Source organism: Dermacentor variabilis, chromosome 1 (genome assembly GCF_050947875.1).
Source record: "Dermacentor variabilis isolate Ectoservices chromosome 1, ASM5094787v1, whole genome shotgun sequence".
Classification (NCBI taxonomy): domain Eukaryota; kingdom Metazoa; phylum Arthropoda; class Arachnida; order Ixodida; family Ixodidae; genus Dermacentor; species Dermacentor variabilis.
Genome location: NC_134568.1, coordinates 268227549 through 268252200, shown reverse-complemented (window position 1 = coordinate 268252200; position 24652 = coordinate 268227549). Strand labels below are relative to the sequence as shown.

General features: G+C 46.1%; 1 protein-coding gene across 3 annotated transcripts in view; it reads left to right on the top strand.

The window, feature by feature from the left end:
• The window catches only part of Cbp53E (Calbindin 53E), a 266973-nt gene that overhangs the window by 211652 nt on the left and 30669 nt on the right, over nt 1-24652 (top strand). For all 3 annotated transcript variants that reach the window (XM_075675463.1, XM_075675479.1, XM_075675471.1), the window contains exons 3-4: nt 2102-2191; nt 23009-23095. In XM_075675463.1, the coding sequence (XP_075531578.1) occupies nt 2117-2191; nt 23009-23095 (162 nt within the window). In that variant the 5' untranslated portion in view covers nt 2102-2116. The remainder of the gene's footprint in view (nt 1-2101; nt 2192-23008; nt 23096-24652) is intronic.

Sequence of the window (24652 nt, the reverse complement as noted above, 5' to 3'; positions counted from 1 at the left end):
TCGCTTACCTTAATTTTTCCCGGATATACTGCTAAATCTACTGCTTGTGTTAACACGACGCGAATAGCCATGTTCTACGGTTTGTGGTTCGGCCTCATGTTCACTAAATCCGATGCATTTCTCACTTGAAGGGTCAACAGCCCCACGTGTGACTATTGTATCTGTGACGAGACACTCACACACACATTATCTGTGTCTTCCCGCGCTATAGTGCTGAGGGGCAAGTGATGTGCAGAGTGCTGGAACAATTACACAATTGTCAGCTATCAGAACAAAAAGTTCTAGGCCAGTGCTTCCAAACAAACTTCGTGCAGAAGGGTTTACTCGCGCGAATCAGGTTCTTGAGTTCTACGGGCCTTCATGGAAGACTTTAGGAGCGCCACCTGCTACCACTATATAGCGAACGCAATTAATGTGTGCTGGTCTCTCTCTCTCTCTCTCTCTCTCTGTCTATCTATCTATCTATCTATCCCCTACACCTGCCGCCCGTGTAGGGTAACAAACCGGAACTATATCTCTGGTTAAACACCCTCCCTTTCTATACATAGTTTCTCTCTCTCTCTCTCTCTCTCTCTCTCTCATTACGCAGAATACAACTCTATCCCTCCAAAAACAAGCTTGAGTGTAAAATAAGTTGTACTTTATTTTGATTTATTCTATGTCGACTGGATGGCCGTGTGAAGCACGTTTCGCGGTGTTTGGTGAACACAGTTGCCTAGACCTGTAAAGCGTGCTTTGCCGCACATAGACTCTAATAGAGGATAAGTATACCGCGCGTGCAATGCGAGAGAAGCTAATGGGGAATAAATAATGATAAAAAATGTCTGCATAATCCTTATGTGTGTTGCGAAGCATAGTATCGTATAAAGCATATTATTTCATTTATTTACATTATACACCTTCTATTTTTCTAAGGTTGAACTGATTTCTTAAAAATTGCAGATGACACATATCGCTGTTCCGTATTTATATGTGGATTTGTAGAAGAGGCTGAAGTTAAGCTGCATAAAGATGCAATATCCAGGAAGCTAATTAAATATATTTATTAATTATTCTGTTAATTATTCACCTTAGGGCACATGTTATAATTTCGAAATTGAAGTCGACCAGTAGTAAATTTATATCTGTTTAGCAGAAACACTAAATATAATGTCGTTGCATTTACCAGTTTCCCAATAATCGTCCTTTTAAAGCACTTCGGAACAATCTTCAATTGAACGTCAATGCATTTTCAAAATTTTGAGGACGGACATCCAAAGCGTCGTGCTAATCTTAGGATTTATGCTAAGCAGACATGATTGCACTTCTGTTCGGCTTCAATTTTGCAATTACAACATGTGACCTAAATAAAATAAGGAATGAAAAAGTAAATTAGTGTATATTTTCAATCATCTACCAGGATACTGCGATTTGTCGTATAAGTAATGTCCGCCCCTTCAGGTAAAATTCCTGAACACGCCGGAATGCGCTATACGCATTGTGCGATATTTTACAGATCTGTTCGGACTGAAAGAAGAAAAAGAAACACTCGGTAAATTTGTACATCTATTTGAGCCTACTAAACATATTATTCAGCTACCCTAAAATGTGTGAAAATGGGTAAGAGAAATATTTGAGGCATCTTTTATTCTCTGCGCAAATAAGCAAAGCATGCCCATATAGGTATCTACAAATCCAGCCCAATACCCATCTAAGGCAGCTTTTCATCGTTCTCAACCTTTACATTGTTCGCAGCAGGACAAGGTTCCGTGGCATTGAAGTTGGTGAGGTTGTTCAGCGAATATGAGTACCTTCTATCTTCTCTGATAATATGAAACTTACAATACAATTACTAAAATTAAGAACCAAACGTATGGCATGTCTTTACTCAAAAACGTTTTCCTGAACACGAAAAAAAAGAAGTTCGATCAATTAGCCGGTGCAGTCAAACAGTTGTACTTGCAGCGTGAGGGTAAACACTTGCACTGCAATGTAAGCACTTGCAACGAAAATAAATAAGAAAAAGTTGCACAGCTTCAGTGTAGGCTCCACGTGAATGCCCTGTGTAATCCTAAGCATGTTCTACATGGTTTGCAACGTTCTTTATTCTTTTCGGTTCCAGGTCGTGTCAGAGTCCATGCTGGAAGAGCTCAAGGAGTGCTTCATGGAAGCGTACGACGACAATAAGGACGGAAAGATTGAAATCCGCGAGGTAAGCTCGTGATTTTATTTTAGCGGTTTTACGACTTACCGGTTTTACCGGGTGCTTTCCTCACATAGCTTGAATGTGTTGCACACATCATATACGGAGCGAAAGGAGAAGATAAATATATTTACAGGCTACTTACAACATATGAAGTTACGCTAATAATGCAGAACGTCCCCACTGTCGCTACAGTAAACAGCACTGTGTCAATATGATATTGAACAGAACATCGTAAGAACAAGCTGCAGATTTTGCATGTTGTCGTCTTGTTTTCTGTTTACGGGGGTTATTCGAATATCACTCGAAAGCGCACGACGTCCCTAGACAGAAGAAACAAGAACAAAGCTCACAGTAAGCAAAGCCACCCATTAAGAACAATGATATAAATGACTGGACCGCATTAAGGCGCTAACAAATCCATTATACTGTCGCTGCTTGAGTTAGAATCAGTACGTTATCAACCATTTACTATCTGTAACACTGTATGCTTGCATCATTAACGAAGACGTAGACCACTCTTGTATACCTCGGTGTGGAGACCATGTACGTTGCTGCGATAAAACATAAATTAATACGGAAGAGGGGATACGCCAATCGATATTAAACATATCTTGCGCTATGTCTCCGAGTGTATACTTCAGTATATTCACAGCACGCGGTCCACGTTGTCTATGGCATTCGTGCACAGGTCGTAACAGGATGGCATCACTCGAATTCCACAGCAAACCCCGACAGTGGGAGTGCATGCCGCGTCGTAGCCGCTTCCGCGCCGAGATACACGCAACAAGTGAAAGCAGCGGTGTGTTTAAGAGCAACCGCGACCAGCGTACGTGACCGTGCGTGCCACGCGGCTCCGCAAAATGTAGGCCAGTGATGGCGGGCGGACGTCATGGTCACGCGCGTCTGCGTGCACTGTGCCGCAGTTCGCTGGGCTTTTCTCGCTGCCCACATCTTACCGAACCTGCCGCAAGCACAAATTGTACGATATTATTTTTTTTAAACAGCCCGTTCGTGTTGTTTTGCTTTCTTCTCTTCTTACTTGTCTTCTTTTATTTCGTGTTGTGTTGCGTCGCGCTGCTTTCTAAATGCGGTGCCATTCTTTCGCATCTGTTGAAGGTGACTAACCTTATCTGTGAAAGCGCAAAAATTTGCAGGAACTGTGTCTGCTACCGAGAGCAGGCATACAAAAAAAAGTATATGCCTACCCCGTAATCGCACCATCGGCTCTTCTATTCTGAGAAGACCGTATAAATGATGCCGCACTGCATTGGGCGCACCATTCGGTTTATCTTCATAATTATCCGTTATTTGCTGTATCTAAGTTTAATCAAAGGCACCGTTGAACATAACTCTCAGCTAACTCGAGGCTATGCTGTCACATGAAGTGTCATTAACCAATCAAAACTAACGCCTTGTTTTCTTTCGTCCACTTCTTTGATCCCTCCTGGACAAATTCTGCATGCTACCCGCCGGGGTTGCTTAGTGGCTATGGTGTTGGGCTGCTAAGCACGAGGTCGCAGGATCGAACCTCGGCTACGGCGGCCGCATTTCGATTTTCGCATCTCGATAGACGCGAAATGCGAAAACACCCGTGGGGGGTACTTAGATTTAGGTGCACATTAAAGAACCCCAGGTGGTCCAAATGTCTGGAGTCCCCCACTATGGCGTGCCTCATAATCATATCGTGGTTTCGACACGTAAAGCTCCATAATTTATTTCTGCATGCTAATTTATGGTTAAAAGTGTCTGCACACAACTTTTGCGAAAGGCATCATTTCAGTCTTCTATAGCTGACCTTTGAGAACGGCACTGACCTGCTTCGTCCGCAGTACACCGCGACATCATGTTTCGTGCCACAAAGAGAGCAAACCACTTGCTTAGTGCTCAAGCCAGCATTCCAGAAAGAAATTACCGAACGCGTTGAGGGTTTCAGCCGCGCGACGTGTGCGGGCACCCTCCACACCGTCCATGAAACAACTTCCGCGCTCCATGCGGGCACAAGAGAGACAGTAAACCTCCCGCTGCCTGACGACATCATAGACGCGGATTATGGCTCGTCTGAACATCAACAGAGCAGAAGACACGAAAACTATAAAAACTATAACTGCTTTGCGCCAACCATTTTCCCGCATTCATTTTCTCAACGACCGTGCCAGCATTATCAAAGCAACTGAGGAACGCCAGTGCGGTGGAAGGTCGTAAAACGGCAGTCGATACAACTTTCAATCAGTCAATCAACAAATCACTCCTTAGATGGCGTCACACTTATCCGAAGAAGGGAGCGACTCGGGAAGAGTCGGAAAGGCATCGTAGTGTAATTATTTGGAACATAAACAGCCCCAAATATTCGTGTTTTGTTTCTTTCTTGCTGGAAATCAATCGTGGTGGTCGTAAACAGGAGTCACTGCAACTTTATTTCCTTAAAGCGTAGCTACGTCGCGCGCGCATCAAACCATCTCTCTAACGCTCTTCTAGTGCGTTGCCTTCGGCAATACTGCATTGACAAGAGATAGATGCCAAATTAAATAAGCCCGTTAAAAAGTAAGCACGAAATATGTGACAAAAATCCAATTCACTTTAACACTCGCATTAAGGTGCCGCGAAGGCGCTGCTTCGTTAGCTATTAATTTGGCGGTGAACAGGTAAAGACATCTTGATATACAAATTGATCTCGTTCCAGCGGCCTTTTCTATAATCATTTATTCCCAGAAATTGGGACTATATAGTTGCGCTACGCACACGTGAAAAAGCATAAGAATGGCATCATCTTCGCAAACAAACACCACCGAGCAGATAACATGTACATTCATAAGCTCACAAAGGGCCCGATTCCCTCTTCAGCTGGCAACATCAACGGAGCAGCACTTATATTCGCTACATGCAGGACGAGGACACTCACGTTTTTTGAGAACTGATATTATACACCTCTCGTGGCGACATGGCGAAGTGATTTGGTTATTGTTAAATGGTCGCGTTAAAGTGGCTAATCGCAACTCCGCCCGAAACTGATCACTGGCTACGACGACAGCGTTTCCGTTCTTTGCCACACTTTCCATTTTGCTCCGTGCGCACGCAAAATTATGCAACACTCGTTAGTGAAAGGCAAAGGTCGCCGCAAGGGACACATATAGACAATAAAGGAACGTGCTCGCTTTCCTTCGAGAACTATAGATGCATGCTACCAGAATCAGCACCTCTGTTAGAAAGTAATTGTCGATATAGTTACGCTCCCGGTTTGGCTTGAAAGTACCTTTAGAGCACAGCGCTTAGGTGCCCGTGCCTGCGTCGGCGTAACCGAGCAAAAGCGGAGTGTAGCAGGGCATGAAAGACGCGAGGAAGAAAGCGGACGAGGAACGTATCGTGAAAGCTTGAGAATAAAAGCGTAGTGCGGCGACGATGGCTACGAGGTGGCGCCAGAGTGGGGCGCGTCGTCTGGGAGGTCCGTCTGCGGCTGCTGCTGTGAATCGCGCCCACGCGTCACCCACGCGCTGCCTCTCGCAATCTCCAAATTAGGCAGTCGCCCCTCATTTCGCTCCGTTTGCAACGTGCCGTACGCGAAAGATTGTCCGCGCCAGTCAATATATCGCGAAATGAAAACATGTAGAGCTGCGCTCATATTTCGTATTAAGGAGTATCGTAGCCGTCGGTGAATTTTTCTTTGAATGTTTATAAAAATGCAGCTTTGTCTCGCCTCATACTAAAAGCGAGTCTGAGGACTATCATACTAAAATGCTCTATCGGCTGCTGAAAACGCGTAGTTAACATGCGCTTACGTCTACGTTTAGTCACTACTGTGGCCCTCTCGCATGCTGCAGAATCAAGAACTGCCCCCGGACTTTTTTTCGTTTTTTTCAATGCCTTTTCAGAATTTATTCGTGCTAGTCCCTTCGCTTTGAATACATTCTTGGATCTTTCAGAGACCATGTCCTTCTACTTACGTCTACTTATATACGCCTCCTCGTCGCAGCGACGTGCATTAACTGAATGCACCCTTGCTTGTAGTGCGCCAGGCCAAAGGTGCGCAAAGCGATGCTTTCCCGCCTCTATAGCGATCCTCCGTGTAATCCAGCCACCTCAGCGGGACGCCGGGGCGGACACCTCATCGCGCGCATCATTCAGGGCGCCACAGCAGGCGTTGCTCTACTATGGCGGCAGCGCGGTGTGGGCGTCGCCTAAGCGCGGCGACCTCGCGCCGGCTCAGCGAAATGACCACCGTGCTGCTGCGTCAAGGAGAACCGAGCCATTTTAACGCCGAAGACGCGCCCGGCTTGCAAGAGCGGCAGCGGCGCACGAGTGCTGGCCGCAACGCTTTGGGCGAGCGCTGGGGCCACACGCAGCGAAATAGCCAAGCACGGCTGCCCTCTCGAAATAATTAGGCGAACATCTGCGAAAGCTGCGTGCAGCGCAGTGGCCTGGCTATAGAAAATGCGCCGGTGTGCGCGCGGTGCTCCAAGATAGTTTGTATAGAGAAAAAGGGCTTCGTTAAGCGCTGGCCGAGTTTTTTAATACCTGCGTATGATTACGCGCTAACGCACTGCCGTGCATTATCGTATACGCGATGGACTCGTCGCATCAAAATGTGTTGCTATTAAGTTCTTATTGTGTATAAACTAGTTCGAGCGGGATTTCTTAAGCGCTATAAGGCAGCATCGATTAAAACCTTGGCCCACTACTACGAGTGTCCTTTCTCATAATCAATTGGCTCCTCCGTGGAAAAATAGACGCTGTCAATAACTTTGGCGTATAGCGCCCCTGTACGCCTTGTATCATCATTCTTTCTTGGGGCTCATAGGCAGACCGATTTTTTTTTCTCTCTCTCTCTCTCCTGGAATACTATGCGAACGAAAATATCGCTCAGGCGTTTGAAAGATGTGCCATAGTGACACAGGAGCGTGTGTGTGTCGAAAGAGGTGGCGTCACAAGGGAGGCGCCCACCAGTCTGCATCGCGAATCTTGAGATATATAGAAATGCTCTTCATGCATTTAATGGCAGCCTGCTGGATTTCGGTCCCCATTGTTATTCCCTGGCGCCGGTCGACCTTGGATATGTTGACGCCACGGGGTGACCACGCAAGAGTTCTTTTTGAGAGGTGCGATTACTGATTGCCGCAACCTACCCTTCCCCCCCTCACCCCCTCCACACACACGCACACACACACACCGACCATGAAATATACGACTCCGGCGGAGAGAAAGCATCCGCAAGATGTCGAAAAAAGGAGGAGCGATCTGGGGGAAAAGAACAAACACCCACTGAGCCACGAGACAGTGTGGAGCCAATGAAAATGGAAGGCGCATTTCTCTCCTGCTTTATGGCATAGGATAAGCCGGAGAGGCAGTCCTGCTAGAAGTTATGTGCCCGCGAAATAACCAAAGCGCGCTGGAATTCTCCATTGCGCCTATCGTTGGTCAACCCCTCTCGCGGCGTCCCTTTTCCCCGGCACACCTTATCATTCTTCCTTCCAGGCAGCCACCCTTTGTGCCCAATCCGAGTCGCTGTCATCGAAGCCGCGCAGCAGCCTCTGACCGAATGGGGAATACATCACTCCATGTCTCGTCTTCGCTTTCACGCTTGTGCATCCCCGTGTGCCTTCTTTTACTTTCGTTCGGTTTGTTATTTTTCTCGGGCAGTAACGAGGAGAAAAGCGAAGAGCTTTTTTTTTTATTTGTCTAGTTCGTCTGTCTTGAAGCAAAAAGCTAAAAAGCAGTGCAGCTTTTTTTCTTGAGGTCGGCGATGTGCTCGATCAGCTCATCGGACGTTGGAATTGCGACTGATCTTCTTGCACAACAAAGCTGGCGCTCCTGTAGAAACCATGCCTTAGCTCGGGAGCATTGTAATGATGAAACTTTAAAGCGCTTTTCAGGCACAGTGCTCTCAGCAATCGCTTAAGCACAGTCACCCTGAGGGCGAGCGCATAATCAGCGTCGCCAAAGCTTTAGCGTTCTTTTTTTAATACTATACTTTGCTGAAAGTTGTCGCATTTTTACGTCATTAGAGTGATTTAATTTTTTTTCTCGTTCCTCTTAGTGACAAGAAAATCTTAATTATTTGTCCCCACGTTCACTGATCCAGACAACGCCGCACTTCTGCAAAGCTTTGTTTGGGCTTACGCCTGTCGCGGGAACTAGCTTTCAGATTACACAAACTTGATTTACTGCATACATTTTTTTTTATCTGCTGATGGCTAGCAAAAAAAAGCAAGTTGGAAACAGATACTTGTCCTAGTAAAGTAAGTATATTCGGGCGGTCTTGCGTATTTTCTTTCATTGGGCATTCAAGGCATTTCTTTGAGAGAGAGAGAAGTGGTTCTTGTGGGGAAAGGAGGAAAGGCTGGCATTATCTTCTGCAATCCTTGCGGGAGCACGGCTCAGCGCGAGCAGGGGGATGGATATGGGAGTGAAGGAGATAGGAGGAGGGAGAAAGGTAGAGAGTCGCCATGGCAGCAGCAGAGCAGCCCGGCCGGGAAGGCCCAGTGGCTTCGACCTGAGGAGTGGACTGGTGATAGACCATAGGAGGTGGCCCAGCGCAAGAGATGTTGAGGCGGATCAGGAGGCCCGAGGCGGTGAATAGCCTAACGGCTATTCCTCTTTGAAGAAATTTTTCCATGTTCACGACAGGAAGACATCCTCTTCCCCAGTCGTAATCAGCTACTAGCCTTCCTAAGTGTCGTCCAGTACCTCGACTCATCGGGGCTCTCGGCGAGAACGAGAGAGAAGAGGATGCATAGAAAGGCAGGAAGGTCAACCAGAGGTAGTTCCGGTTGGCTACCCTGCACAGGGGAACAGATAAAGGGGAAAAAGAGAAAGAGAGTAGAAGAGGGAGTTGGAGAGACGAGCACGAACAAACCGCGTACACTATAGAGCGGTAGGAGGCGGCGTTCTTAAAGTCTATCGTGAAGCCCCATACGTAGCAACCTTAATAACGCGAGTAAGGCCTTCAGCGCGGATGTTCTTCGGGAGTACTGACCTAAAGTTTTGAGTTCTGATAGTAGACGATTGTCCAACTGGTCCAGTACTCTCCATATCACTTGTCTCTGGGCACTATATCGCGGGCAGACACAGATAATATGTGCGAGCGCCTCATCGCTGTTGCATGTGTCACACGTGGGGCTCTTGGCCATTCCAATAAGGAAAGCATATGAGTTCGTAAATGCAACGCCTAGCCACAGACAATACAGCATGGTCAGTTCACGTCGTGGTAACCCAGGCGGTAGGTGCATCCGTATATCCGGAGAAAGTAACTAACGGTTATGAAAGAGATTTGGATAGCGGTCGTGAGAGATATCGGCATCGGAGGACTTTACCACGCTAAAAAAGTGTAAACACACCTTACAGACTAACATATGGAGCCCACGATCCCAGGGAAACTTGTGCAAGGTCCTTGCCACTTTGGCAGCAGTCTGCGGAAATGCTTATCCCGACATCCGTATCCGCATTCACAAAGCGTTTCGCTCTTAATGATTGTTTGTCACTGGCCCGTCACTTTCACTAATCATATTTCTTGATCACACCTCCCTATCTGGCGTTTTCTCCTGCGTGTTCTCGCGAGCTTATGTAGCGTAGAAACTGGCTTGAAAATTCGGGAATTCCAGCCCGGCAGGACAGCGTTGGAATCAATGGGATTCGCCTTGTTGATGAGATCTCGGCAATTGCGCAGACTCGCGACTTCGTAACAAGCCGCGGGCCGTGTTGCCCGTCGAGAGCCTTGAAGGAAAGAATGAAGCTTTCGAGAATCGCAGACGTGAAGGAGGCGCTTGGGCAAAAGAGCCGCGTTCTGGTCACCTTGGCCGAAAGTCATTATGCAAATGTCTCCTCACAGAAGCAGCTTGAAGTGGCAGAATGAGGGGGAGGGGAATTTCCGCAGACCCTCGAGTGCTTGTCTGACTGGGCGCCGTGTCGTCCGGCTGAGCACACACACCTACACTCGACGCCGGACAAGTTTGTCTCCGCGGAGTGCTTGATCTTGAGCGTGGCCGTGCGACCTCCACTGGAGGTCTGGCTCATCGGGACGGCGTCAAGCGCTGACGGCCGGCTTTCTTAAGACATTACAACGCTGCAGTCGGAAATCACGTCGAAACGACGGAATTGAGACTGCGTCGCTGCATTCTAACGAGTTCGCATGTGTTTTTTTAAGGTACATGCGTCAGTTGTTTGCTTTTGCCCCAACTAATAAACGACTCGCGATGGGAAAGGCTCCGGTAGCATCTTCTCTCTCTGAGGACTGCTATAATTTATTCGCTGGAATATCGCACCACCATTTCGAACTTGAATCAAATTTCTTCAGCTACAGAACCTATAGGCATCGTCTATGCTCTGGCGGGCGCATAGCGGGCTCAAATAACTAAGAGCAACGCCATGGAAACGCACAGGCCGTGTAAAAAGTGTGAAGATAGCTGCGGACGCATCCGGAATTGTGTCTGTGCTGTATAGCACTCCAAGTGCCCCAGTGCATTCGCGTAACAGCGGGAGTAATATTCCCTTCCCAGAGACTCGAAGTGATGGGGATGTATCGAGCAAACGCCTAATGTATTCTGCATTAAAAAAAACGGAGTAGGCAAAATTACGAACGATTCTCCGGTATATCCTTCAATACACATAATACTAATTACAAACGAAAGTCCAATGATATGGGCAGCTTCTAGAAAGGCAAGGAGTCAAGCGTAATATATGCCTATTGAGGATTACGACAGTTACAACTGGGTTCGTCACACCACTAGATGCGCGTACAAACTTTCGTTGGTTATACACCAATGCTATATTGAAAATTACTGCTAATAGCATACAGAACTAAATGTAACTCTACAACACAATACATCACACTAGGACGAAAACTTGATTTGGACCGAAGAGCGGAATATATAGCAACTCATGCAGTCTAGGTATAAACATTCACGAAAAATAAAGAAAAGGATTACAAAGACTAACATGGAGAAACCAGACGAATAGTACGAGGCGTTCGTTTACTGTTTATCTTGTACCTAAGGTTCTTCTCTTTTATTCATTTCCGCCAATGTACATCTCAGCAATTATGCGCCTACTAGCCCAGCGGCAAGTCTTTAGTTTCGTGAATCCAAGTAATGACGTAAAAAATGTACGGCTCCTCGTAATTGCTCAGTAGCATCCACTCTATACGGCAACGATGTTTCGTGTAGCATGAGATGGTGTCTTGCTCGGAACCACGATACCGGTAATAGCTAAATATTGATGAATCAGTTGACTTAGATGGGGGCTTAATAGCCTAAAGGGAATAAGCCATTAGACAGTCATCATATGCAGCCGTCTTCGCCTATATGCTGCCACCGATAACTGCAATAACCTTTTCTGTCTGTCATAAGCACAAAAATACTGAATATCAAGTTCTTCAACAGAACGTCGAATCGGCTCACACACACAAAAAGAACGTACTTAGACCTTTCGAAGCCTTGAGCCATTTACTACGATAAGCAGTTTACATGAAGAACTTGTTCTTACGCGCGCTTCTTGTTCACCCGTAGACCTGCCCTCCCTCTAATATTTCTATTACCCTGTTCTCCTCCCCTAGCGTATAGAGGAGCCAACTAGATGCTTTTCTGGTTAGCACCATTGCTTTCTCCCTTTCTCTCTCTCTCTCCTAGTCCTACTGTGCATATTCCTGCGTGCACGCAGTGTCCACAGGAGGATGCATTTTTCTCCTTTTTTTTGGCTATTTTTTTCTTTCTTTCCTCACCTCCCGTGGGGAGTACTGAACCGAACGCTCATTGGAGCCGACTGCGGAGGGGGGCTCCGGGGCCCGAGCCCCCTCCGGAGCTTTCCGAGGGGGGGAGGACTCAGCCCCTCCCCTCCCGGCGATGCCGAAGCCTACACCCTACCCCCCTCCCCCCAACGTATCACTGCCAGAATTTTGTCACCCACATCATATGAGGTTTCTTTCGACTTGCCTCGGCCTTTTCAATTAAAATTTTATTGTCGCTAATAGCTTACTGCATCATTATTAACGTGGATGTGCACAGATATTAATTCATACTTTGCTTTATTTCTGCAAATCCGGACAATAGGAGAACAAGCGCATTAGAAGTAACAGCGGCGGCTGCCTGATCCGTATTTTCTCACTTCAACATTGTTTCAAATTTCCAATGTAAACACCATGCACATATACAATATATATAAATGTATACACAGTACAATATTTGCTATATATTTAGAGAGAAGTAGGTAGCCAATTAACAATTATTTGTTAATTGCCTAGAAAATGAATATGTTACTGTATGTTCACCTCGCTTCAAAATGCTTTGCGTGCTTTTTTGACCTTGAAAAAAAAAACTGTAGACTTTAGTGACCCCTCTGTCCGAGTCTTTTATCAATGGCGTGTGAAATGCATGCGAATGATATGTGTCTCAGTATCGTTTCTCTTTCCAGTAAGCAAAGCTTCTAATAATTCTTCTAATAACACTTCTAATAATTTACAACTTTTATTAGGGATGGAAGCACCATCACTTGCACCGGGTGTCCAATTACCCATGATTCACCAGGATTTTAAAGAAGTGCAATTGGATTACTCCAAGAATACCTAGTGCATGTTATTTCCAGTACAGTGGAGTAGCTGCCTGTAATTTTTTTGTTACTGAGATTTAATTAAGTAACTGCAATTAATTATCTAACTCCGAGACGTACTATTATAATTATAAAAATTTTATTGAGGCATTTGTACAGAGCCAAGGGACATCTAACGGCGGTATTTTCAGCGACGTACTAATTACGTACTAATTTCTTTTCCGATTGATAAAGAAACCCTGCGACATATGGCGAATACCACGTGGCTGCGCTCCCACCCGCATCATAAAGCAGCGCCCTCGAAAAGGTTCCTTTTGAGTTAGCAAGAACGAAATGAAGGAAATAAAAAAATAAATCACCGCCCAAGCACTCCGCACAGATTGCACAGAAGGGGCCCTGAACCACCCCTCGGGCTTGGTGAAATAACATAGTCCGCGGGTAGCATACGCTGTTGTGAACATCTCAGCCAAGTTCTGCTGTCGTATACGTGGTCCGTGGAGCTCGCAAGCGGAGCGCGAAGTCACCTTTTTTTCTCAAACGCTCTCGTTTCAAAAACCCCAGGATCCTCGCTCTTTTCTGTGTGCTTTATTTCGTCATAAAGCACACTCCAATACGCGGCTGCTATTGGTCGCTGCGAGGTACCGCCACGAGTCCAGTGGCTAAGCGCACTGCGGCTCTTTGAGGACGGTCGCGTTTGGCTTACGTTTAGCGCGGCATAGGCACCAAATCGGAAATTTGAACTGCGCGCCGCGGTGACGTCTCTGCCGTAGCCTTCGCAGTGCAAGGCATTGGAGGAGGAAGGGGAGCACAGCTGACGCCGTGTTTGATTGCCGATAACTCCGCTTCTGCTGAACGCATTGAAGTACTTTTTGCGGCAAAGTGGTTCTGAAATAGCCTATCTTCACTTCAAATGTCTTTCTCCACTTCTATAAAAAGTGGTTCAGAGTCCCTTTAAACACCGAGGCAATGGTTAAACACCGGGGCCACAAGTTAGACTCCGGTGTTTATCACTGGGTTAATCCCGACGGTTCATTAGACAACGGCTTGGAGCGCAGTCAGGTGTTATTTTTCATATTTCAGGAGGTTTGTTTGACAGTCGGAAAAAATTGCACTCAATTAGTACGTCGCTGAAAACACAGCAGTTAGATGGCATTTGGGGGTGCCTGGGGGTGCCTACAAATGCTTCATTGACACTTTGATAATTAGGACAGTACTTCTCGAATTAGATAATTAATTGCAATTGTCGAATTAAATTCAAAGAACGAAATAATTACTGGCGGCTACTCCGCTGTACTGGAAACAATATGCACTACGTTTTCTTCTAGTAACGCAACTGCTCTTTCTTTAAGTCTTGGTGCATGATAGTTGGGGTACCCTGTATATTTCACTCAGTAACCGAAATGAGGCCAAGCCGGATTCGCTCGACATCAGAATCAACAGCAGTCACGCGCAGAAGCGCTTATACTTGGACTCACAGAGAAAGAAAAAAAAGTGTGAGAGAGAGAGAGAGAGAGAGAGAGAGAGAGAGAGAGAGAGAGAGAGAGAGAGAGAGAGAGAGAGAGAGAGAGAGAGAGGGGGGGGACTGCAGTTTCGCCGGAAATGCGTGATAGCGAAGAGATAGCGGATTAGTGATAGCGAAGTATACGACAAGTAGACGAAAGAAGATTACACCACCGTGAGAGGATGCCAGATTCTTGGTGGTGGGAGAGGACTCAGGCTGTGAAATTGAACTGTGAGGTCTTGTAAATTCTCTTATAAGGCAGTCACTTCAGTGAACAATTCTTCGAGGTCACACGAAGTTTCTTCAAGTGCAAGAAATATATATATATATATATATATATATATATATATATATATATATATATATATATATATATATATATATATATATATATATGGGGTTCGGATGCTCCCTTGGTTGACCACCCTACCTTCCTTCTACTCCTACCTATCTAGCATTTGCGGAATTCTTCGACTCGGCTCCAGCATCAATTCCCTCATAGCTTCTGTACGACCGTTGTCCTCACCCAGCCTTCAATTATTCCATCTTGCAATTCATCCCTTTTGTTTTCAGATTTTTAGCTTTTTTTTTTTGTCCCAAATATCAACTCTTCCCGCTTGCCCATGACGACCACTGAGAGTTGGCAAAATGCACGCGACATCCATTATGTGCCATCTGCGGGACCTACAGTCACACTCATTTCGACTGGCACTCACGTCATGTGTGATTATGTCGCGTTCTTGAAAATGTGCAGTTAATATCTTCAGATCTTCAAACCTTTTCATTCTGTGTCTTATCTACTTATCCCATACTGTTCGTTCATGAATAACATAATGAGTGTGACGGTGATTAAGCGCCGTCGTTGGCACTCAATTATGTAAATTAAGTTTTTTTCAGGTCCTCTAAATTTTGAATTCATATCTAGAAATATTTGACTCCATCGATTTCTTATCTTGTATTTGCATCTCTTCCCGTTCCCCCATGACAACCGCTCAATGTTGCCAAGTGTGGCGTTTCCTTAGTTACGTTAGGTTAGTAACAAACAAGTTGACTTAGGACTTGGGTGCTCATCGCAGTGAGACTATCCGAAGGACCACCCTGATTCGTATTCTGCATCTCGTATATTCGCAAAAGCTTTGTGTTCATCCCTGCAGGTATCGTTACCGTGCTCAGGAAACCAACATAACTCATTGTTCGCGTGTGCAGACAGGTGAAATCATTTTGGCTAACTACAGATTGATACAGATCATAAGGTGACATGTTAATTTTACTGTCTTCAAATAGATCTAGGGCCGAATTCACAGAGCCTTTCATACGTAAATGCTGTTTGCCTTTGGCTTACTAGAAATAGTTCTAGCGTAATAAAATTTTTTTTGTATGTTTGAGTGTGTGAATGCGGGCCCAGATGATCTCTCTCGGCACAAGTACTTGAACTCTAATCGCTCGAGTACAACCCGCCGAAAGGGGACAGAGTCGCGGTGTTTCCTTTCTCGAGTATACATTTTCCGCCTCCGTCTAGATCTTTCTCTTCCACCAACTTTTCCCGCCAGCGATATTTCAAAGCGCGAAGCACCCTTTGCACAGGGTTCTCCATCTAGTTTTCGCCCGCCTTCCCGTGTGAGGTTGCCGAGACCAAACACTCAGTATCGCTGTTTTTCCTGTTCTTGCGTATATTTGTGCTCTCGACTGTCGGACCACGCGGCGCTATGGTCACACGGTCTCAGCGGAATCCAAGGGACCATCGCGACTAACCTACTTCGGCTGCGTGTTTTGTAGCCACGTCTCCCCGCAAGAGCAGGGACGAAAAAGCAGCGACCAAGAAGAAACACGCAGCGTCACGCACTGTATCGAGTGGGTCAACAGAGGCACAACGCACAAGTTTCGTCGAAATGCTCAAAGTGGAAAGCAGCCCGCAGCATTCTCTGCCAAGAGAAACCTTGCGTCCAGCAGCGAAACAATATCGGGTTTCCCTCGAGAGGCTCTTATTGACATTAAAGTTTAATCTCCAGCCAGAACTGCGACACCAACTCGGTATTTTCACTATTTCCCTCATACATTGTGTACAATGTCCCGGGACAAGTATGTACAATTTCAGCAGAGGAAGCAATGAAAAATAAATTAGTTGTTTACAAGCCCTTTCTTCCTTTTTTACCTCTCCTTTTGTAGCTTTATTAGCGAACTTCTAATACTCCAGATTCCAACTCTGTGTCGCCGCTTGTGGAAACGTGAAAATGAGTGTCTCGGCACTGAGCGGCCTGCAAGGCTTGATTTCAGACGGTTTAACTTCGTTTCTTAGAAATCGCAAGCGCTAGACCTTAAGTCCACAGAATGCTAACGGCAGTGCCCGTACCTCAAAGTAGATGACTTCGAGCTGAAACGGGAGAACAAACAGCATCTTTTTCTTTAAAAAAAAAACCTAATCCTTCGGGAACAAAACTGATTTCAGATTTTTATATATATATATATAAATTGTCGGTGACTGACCTCCTTAGAGCTTACAGGAGAAAAGCGGGAGCATTTGTTCTCCGTAGTTCTACTCTTAAAGTCTTGGAAAGGACGCATTTTCAGGTGTTTTAGTTCAACTTGAAGCGTCGTACTGGGAAAGTCACTTACCAGGATATAACTGGCATTACACCGAATTATCATGAATTCAACCCAGTGCATCATTCGTGATTTCTCTTTTTTGTCTCAGTACCTCTGGTTAACCTCCCTGTCTTTCCTTTGCCTCTCTCTCTCTCTCTCTCTCTCTCTCTCTCTCTCTTGTCTCCGTACACTGCCTTTTCACCTCCAAAGCGCACACGCGTCAAACGAGCAGAAACAAATGCCAGTTTCTCATCCCACCTTTTCTTGCTCATTTACCTGCTGTACTCTGTATATCAATGCAAGTTACTGCATTCTTTCATCACTCATACGTTTGCGTCTGCCTAAACTACCTCTACTGAGTCTTTTGCTTTATGCTTGCCCGCAGTGCTTGGCGCAAGAGCCACGTATGGAAGCATTTCATGCGTGCACTTCCACCACAAACTTTCCAAGAACGGAGCACGCAACCAGTTCGCTGCGAGTTGTTGATCTCACAAGCGTTTATGCATAATGAAGCACCGCGCAGCTGCTGCATCGCTGACAAGCGCCGTTCTCGTCGTTATAAGCGGACAAGCTGGCATTCCCTCTCGAAGACAGGCTGAGAGGGAAAGCCTCAGTCGCTTCGAAGGGTCGTTCCTGCCAGTGAGCGCGGCCGAGATCGATGCTGCTGCAGCATACACCGACTAATCCTTTCATTCAAAACCACGAATAAAGCCGCTTGACGAGTGAACCGCGCTCGACTTTCTTGTCTCTCAAAGCACGCGTACTCTGTGAGCGTGTCAAGCTTATTCACTGCGCACTTATAATTGTTCTTTCGATTAGATTTTCGACCACATCATACACGCAGGTCATTGAATTCGTACCTAAAAGAAGCTGGGACGAGCACAGCAAGGGCATAGTCTAGCACGACATTACAGTCTTCATTTCGAGCCTGATAGAGGCGAACTACGGGCCGACTGACTCCCATTGTTACAGTTAAAAAGGAAATGACGCTTTTGCAGTGAATTCAGTTAGCCGTCCATTGTATGGCGTTATGTTCCTACGTTTGGGCACCATTCCACAAACGAAACGCCTGGGCGACTTTCCAACACACCAGTACCCACACTTATTGATCCTTATCTTTCGCAGTCTCCCGCTGTCGTTCATCGATCATCGAGCCTCAAGAGTACCCCCATTTGCATGTGCCATGAAAGAAATACGTTCAAACCGATACCATCCGTGCTCATTTATCTCCGTTCCCCTTCTCGTGGCCGACAGGCGACTTAACGCAAGCGGACAGAAGGGGGCCCGAGGCTTCTGTTTCAGATACCGCCTCCGGATGAACACACGCGTGCGAGCGCAAGTCCGGCTCGCTAAGCGAATTGAACACCGTGCTCCGAGAAGCTAGAGTTCGGCACCACAAATAAAGCAAGAGATAAGAAAAGGAACCACGCGATCCCGGTCCGGCCTGCTCGTTATTGCCGTGCGCGAGGTATTCCAAAAAGCGCCGCACGGTCGGTCTCGTTACCCGGTCGGGTTTATTCGCTCTCCCCTGGCGCACGTGTTGCAACACCGAGGCTCGAACGGTGCGCCTGGATGTCAGCGATAATAAGGTACGCACGGTCAACGGACCACCGCTGTTTTGCAACCTCGACGCGCACCGCATGGAACAGCCGGAGCCGGCGAGACTCCCACGAGAAGACGCCACCTCGTCGATACGGTCTCCTGAAGCCACACCGTCGTATTCCCGACGCAGCATTTTTTTTCTTCCCCTTGCCGAACTATGCGCCAGTAATAAAGATCCTCGCGGTACGAGGAAACGACGGAGATGCACAAAAAAAATATAGAACCAAAAGAATAAAATTTTCACGATCGTAGCCGCGCCCGCGTTTATTGGCCTCGAAACGTTCCACGAGATTGTGTAGCCCTTCTCAATAGTTAGTGATCTGGGCCGACGATAACGACGCTGCAGAGTAACCGATTATGTTAGCAGTGCGCAGCAGTAAATGCACTGCCCATAAAGCGAAAAGCATTATATTCATATGTATGCTGCCTAGCGCATTTTAACGCCCTTGCTGCGATCTTTATGCCTTTGCGCGATAGCGACATTACAGTGATATAATTTTATTTCTACAATACTTGCGATTTCACGCATAAGCTACCTTCGACGAAGTTATATTCAGCCTTCCGTAGTATGCAGAGAGAACGGGAACCTATTTATGAAGAAGATGTGTTCACTCGGGAGAAGCAATGTGTGCCCAGCGGAAATAAGAAATTGTGTATAGAGCCAGCAATAAATTGCGGGCTCAAATTACGTACGTTGGTGTGTGCCTTCCCTGAGTAAACAGTCATGTCATATTCTTTAATGTTTTACTGTTAAAGCAATTATACGAAAGCTCGAGGCGCATTCGCGCCGTTGACGTCGTGATGTCACGTTATGGAGGCCCATGCGCTGCCCACGCCTAGAGGGCTAGGAAGTCTCCAGAGACGTGAGAGACGCGCAGCCTCATGCTCGGCTCAATCGACTCTGCACAGGAGCCAGGGCGCCGTCCTGCCGCTCCCGCTGCTGACATTTAAGTGTCGTGCGCACAAACACTATACCGTGCGTGCTGACCAGCTGCGTGCATTACCACACTGCGGGGCAAACAATGGTCCGATCGGAACGAACGGGACACTTGAAGCTTGGGTCTCAGATCGTGCACCGTCGAGGTGCGACGCCTGCAACGCCGCTGACGGCGCTCCGCGTCACGCCGGCGTACACTCTTTAAAACAAGATTACACCCTATTGCCACACAACGATAAACGTCATCTATCTTGTCCTCACTTTCTTTCTTTAACGCTGCGAGCCCGGTACTTCCCAGTAACGAACTCGATGCGCGTTATCAGCATGACATAGCATTCCCGACAGGAAAGTAGCGGGCGCGGCGTTTTCAAGAAAGGAAACGCAAGCAAGGCCGATGACGATTATGGTTGTGTGGCAGATATACACCCCAAAGTGCGTACTTTTGTCTAAAAGTGTAGGGTGCCTCACTACGTTCCTCCTCAATGCATCTAGGCCTCCTATACCAGCCAGCATTGTGAGATAGCTGCGCTGTTACTGCTGCTCAGCAGCACAGTTCCTTCGCGTTTTGTGTGCCCCCCCCCCCCTCCTCGTAAACATGCTGCCCCCGTGTACATACCCCGTCTGAGGAGCGTCGGTGCATAGACTGTTTTAGAATAGGGGGTGCCGTAAGGATTGGCGTCTCACCACAACGCATGCGCCCGACCCAAACGGTATCTTTGGGTTTCCCCACGCTCCTAACGCCCCAAACCTGCTTTGCGTCGTCCCAACCTCGCCCCGAACGTCTCCAAAACGCGTCAACGCCTCCTTTTTTGACAATAATAATCTCTCAGGTATACTTTTCACCCTGTAATATATAACAAATTGCATTTTTGATGGGCTTTTTTTTCTTGGAATTGTGTTTTCATATTCCTTCCCTGTGCAAGAAGGGAACTGCAGTCGCGTGACGCTAACGCAAGCCGGGAAGCCCATATGCTAAAACACGGTCCAGGCGGGGCAGAGCGCGAACGCAGAACGGTCGCTTGGTGGGGCACCGTTAAGCTCTAGACCCTTTTCTAAACCTACCTATTACCTTGCTATCGCTATCGGTGCTCCGCCTCTTCGGGCCGAACTGTCCAATTTGCCAGCACCTGTGCTCTCCGAGCGCTTCGGGTGAGCGCTTTGGAGAGTCACCCGCTTTTCGGAAACGATTCTTCAAATCACGAGCAAGACGAGTCATGTCGTTGCTCCTTTCCTGGATTCTCATATGCGAGAAATACGATAACGTGCTGTCGCAAAGAATTCTTTGGTTGGTCTGCATGCTCTTCCATATGCAAGCATGCATGCACGGTTCCCTGCCGAGCAATTAACGGATCGCGTGGCACGCGGGACGGCACTAACAGATATGTTCACAGAAAACGGAGCACCCGCGTGTGATACGAATCATTGCGGGAGCGTGCATACAGGCGAAAGTAAGGCGCCGGCTTTTGTTCCCTCTGGGTTCCAACTGGAGTCCCATCAGCGCATCGAAAGATTATTCTCATATTTCGTTCAGTACTCGTGAACGGTTACGTTTCAGCACATGCATAACATACCACGAACGAGTTCAAAACTCGTCTCCCCAGATATTGATATCTAATTTCGGACGTACGCTAGATGTTTGATCACGTATGCGACCCCTGTGAAAGTCGTGCTCGTTGCGACATAAATCACAATACGAGGATAAATCACGCGTGTTCCAGTCTTTTCGAGTGAAGACATGGTCGCAAAATAAGCCGGTCAAGGTTGTTGGACGAAAATTTAAAACGTCCTCCCTTCCTTGAGTGCAGCGAAATAAAAGTCACCAACGAACTATAGGCCCGAAATGGTGAATGTTAACTGTTCGCGGTCTCGTATAGTTTTCTTAGTTTTCATTGGAGAGTCCTGTATAGCTTTCGGTTATCGCGCATTGTGCGTGTGATCACGGTTTTGTTATCCCGCGCAGACTGCTGCGCAGTTTTCTCTCCACGTGGCAGTTGCGCAAGAGTGTCAGTACTGTAATAATAATGATCCCTGGGCCGATTTTAATGAAAATTTGCGTAATTTTATAGAAAAAGATAGATTTTAGTGTATGTTGGAAGCGGAATTTTGATTTATGGTCGGAAAGCTTTTACAAAGATTTCTATATAATTGTCTGTCTAAAAAATGGAAGAGTCTGAAGTTTACAAATTTGTCCCTACGCATCAAAAACAGATATCGCCGTTCTGTAAATTGCATCCATCAGAACACCCAAAGCGGACAAATTTGATATAATTATTTATATATTGCGTGAATTTGTTACAATGTTTAGGAAGGTTGGGCAAAAGTGCTTCTCACATATCAGGGGTCGAGTTGAGAACGATGTATAATACATCAAATTCACCTGCTTTAGGTGTGCCTTTAGATGCAATTTACAGGATTGCGATATCGTTTTTGATTGCTGAATTGGAGAGTTGTCAACTTCATAGTTGGGTTTCCTGATAATTAGCAATTTTTGAAAATTTTTATCAAAAATACAACGGCCTAAATAAAAAATTCGCTTCCAAGAGTCGCTAGATTTCAACTTTTTCTTCTAAATGCAGCACATCTCATCAAATCTTGTGCTGTGGTTGCCGAGAAAAACGATTTCTCCTTTCCCATGTATTTAATAGGCGCCCCCAAGCTAAAAGTAGGAGCAAGCTTTAGCTCGAGTGCTCCTATCTAAATACATGTAAAAGGAGAATTCGCTTTTCTCGGCAACCACTGCACCAAATTTGACGAGGCTTAATGTAGTTAAAAGAAAAACAAATTCCAATGTCTGTCGGTCTCGAATTTTTTTATTTAGGTCGACATTTTTTTATTAAAGATTGGCAAAAATTGAAAATTTTCAGAAATCCAGACTATCAAGTTTACAGCTCTGTAACTCAGCATGGAAAAATGATGTCACGATTCTGTGAATTACATCTAATAGCAGAAGAGTACGCATTTGGACTGGTTGGTTCGTGATTACGAGCAATAAAAACAGCGCTAAAGAACAGGACGAGCAGAGCGCTGTTGTCTGTGTCCCTCTGCTCTTCCTGTTATTTAGCGTTGTTTTTATTGCTCGTACATCTAATAGTACATCTAAAGCGGAGAAAATTGATACGTTACAAATTAATCTAAAAAAAATTTAGTAATATGGAAATACAGCTTTTGCAGAACCCTCGTTACACAACGTAACAAATTCAGGTAAGATACAAATTGACATATCGAACTTGTCCGCTTGCAGTTATCTGATGGATGCTGTTTACAGAACCGCAGTATCTGTTATTGATGCAGAGCTATTAATTTAAAACTTCGTGCGTCTCTTTTTTTTTTTTCGTACTTGCGAATCCTTTAAAATTCTGCTAACAAAATTCAGGCCCCAAATCGAAATTCCGCTTCCAACAGTCACTAGAATTTCACTTTGTCTCTCAAATGCCAGTCATTTCATTAAAATCGGTCCAGTGGTTATCTCAGGAAAGTGTTTTTGCGTTTTACATGTGTTCGAATAGGCCGCATCGGAGTTGGGCCCGAGCTAAAGCTTCCTCTTAGGGCATGTAGATTTCTTTCTCTTTGTGAGCGTGCCGTTTGCCTTGTTACAACCCCTCTAAGCCCCGCGACATGTTTTCCCGCTTGTGTGTTCATAATGTGTGCGTGTTCAATTGTCTCTGTGCAGTTAGCCCAGCTGCTGCCGCTGGAAGAGAGCTTCCTTTTGCTCTTCCGTTTTGACAACCCGCTCGAGTCAAGCGTGGAATTCATGAAGGTGGGTCTCAGCCTCGCCTCTCAGCCCTATTCCCTGCATGCATGTTTTCTTTTTTTCTTCTTCTTTTTTTTTTCTAGAGGCTTGGCTAATGCGTGCAATCCGGGAAAGACCACAGCATTGAAAACGTTCCGCTGCAGATTAACGAAGTTTCCTCTTGTGCAGCTTACTGGTTACGTAAAAAAGAAAGAAAGGAAGTTAGGACATTTCAGTTCAGTCAATAGTTCCTATTCAAGAAAATTAATCATTACATTACGTACGTACAATACGCAAAATGCATAAGCAATCAACAAAACAAAGAAAGAAAAAACGACTGTAAGGTGGGGACTAAGAGGCTCGTCTAGCCCCGTTCCTGAGTTCCGCGAAAGTAATGACACACGGACAGAATAGAATAGAGAGAGACAAACTCTCATCATGTGATCGCAGTTCTACTGAGTAGTGGTCAGCTTTACACTTGGTAACTAACGTATGCAGAAGGACTAAGCTGCGCAAATAACCCAGCCGGCACCAAAACCCCGCCTCACCGACACGTGCCAGAAATAGTTCCCGCGTTTAGTTTACGACTTTGTAAACACAGATCATGAAACAAGACCAGAAACGGAGACCACGAAATAAGCCGATCCAGTATGCACTGTTACAGATTAGTCTGTCGATCATAAAATGTCACGTTTACTCCCCCTTGCGCATTTCTCGAACCGAATACGCGACATGCGGGCCGGCAAATGGCGGGCGGAACAGTAGCACGTTTTGTTCGCCCTTCCGCCCCCCCCCCCCCCCACGTGTGGATCTTTCTCGCCGAGGCTGCTCACGTGCGTAGCTTGCTAATACACCGTTAAATCAAAACTTTAATGATAGATTAGGTACATCGAGATGCGTAATGCTTGGTCTACTGTGAAAGTATTCTGGAACACTGAAATAAAATTTGTTAAATAAGAGTTCGTTAAATCAAGGTGCTACTTTATCCGACCTTCAACAAGCAACTGCATTTGTGATTGTGAATGCGTAATTTGAGTGGCCATAATCTTTTTCAATAATATTGGGGTTTATCATCTCGAAGCTGTGCGGAGGGCTCCGGATTAATTTTTACCACTTGAGTGTTATGTTCTAGCCGCCAGAAAACATGGCACATGAGCGTTTTTTCTCATTCTTCCGCCATCGGAATGAAGTCACCGCGACCGGGAATCGAACCCGCAACCTCGTTTTCAGCAGCAGGACGTCACTGCCCCGGCAGGCGTGCTCATAATTAGGCCAATCGTGCTGTGCTGTATCAGGAAATTGATAACACAATGCCCGCTAATAACTCCGCATATGGGAAGGTAATGCACGCTGTGTTCGTTGCTGTTTCATTGGCGCAATCTTTAGAATTGCCTCTAGCGACAGCGCTACCACCACAGCTGTTTTCGCCGTTCAGTGTTTTCGGTGTCCTTCTGTCGAGTGTGTATATACTGTGTCTCGATTATTACACATGACGCGAACTCGAGCAACTAGAGCAAGACTTCAGTTATATTGTGCGGAATAAAAAACTTGGAACGTCCAACTACGAGTGCAATATACGCCAGG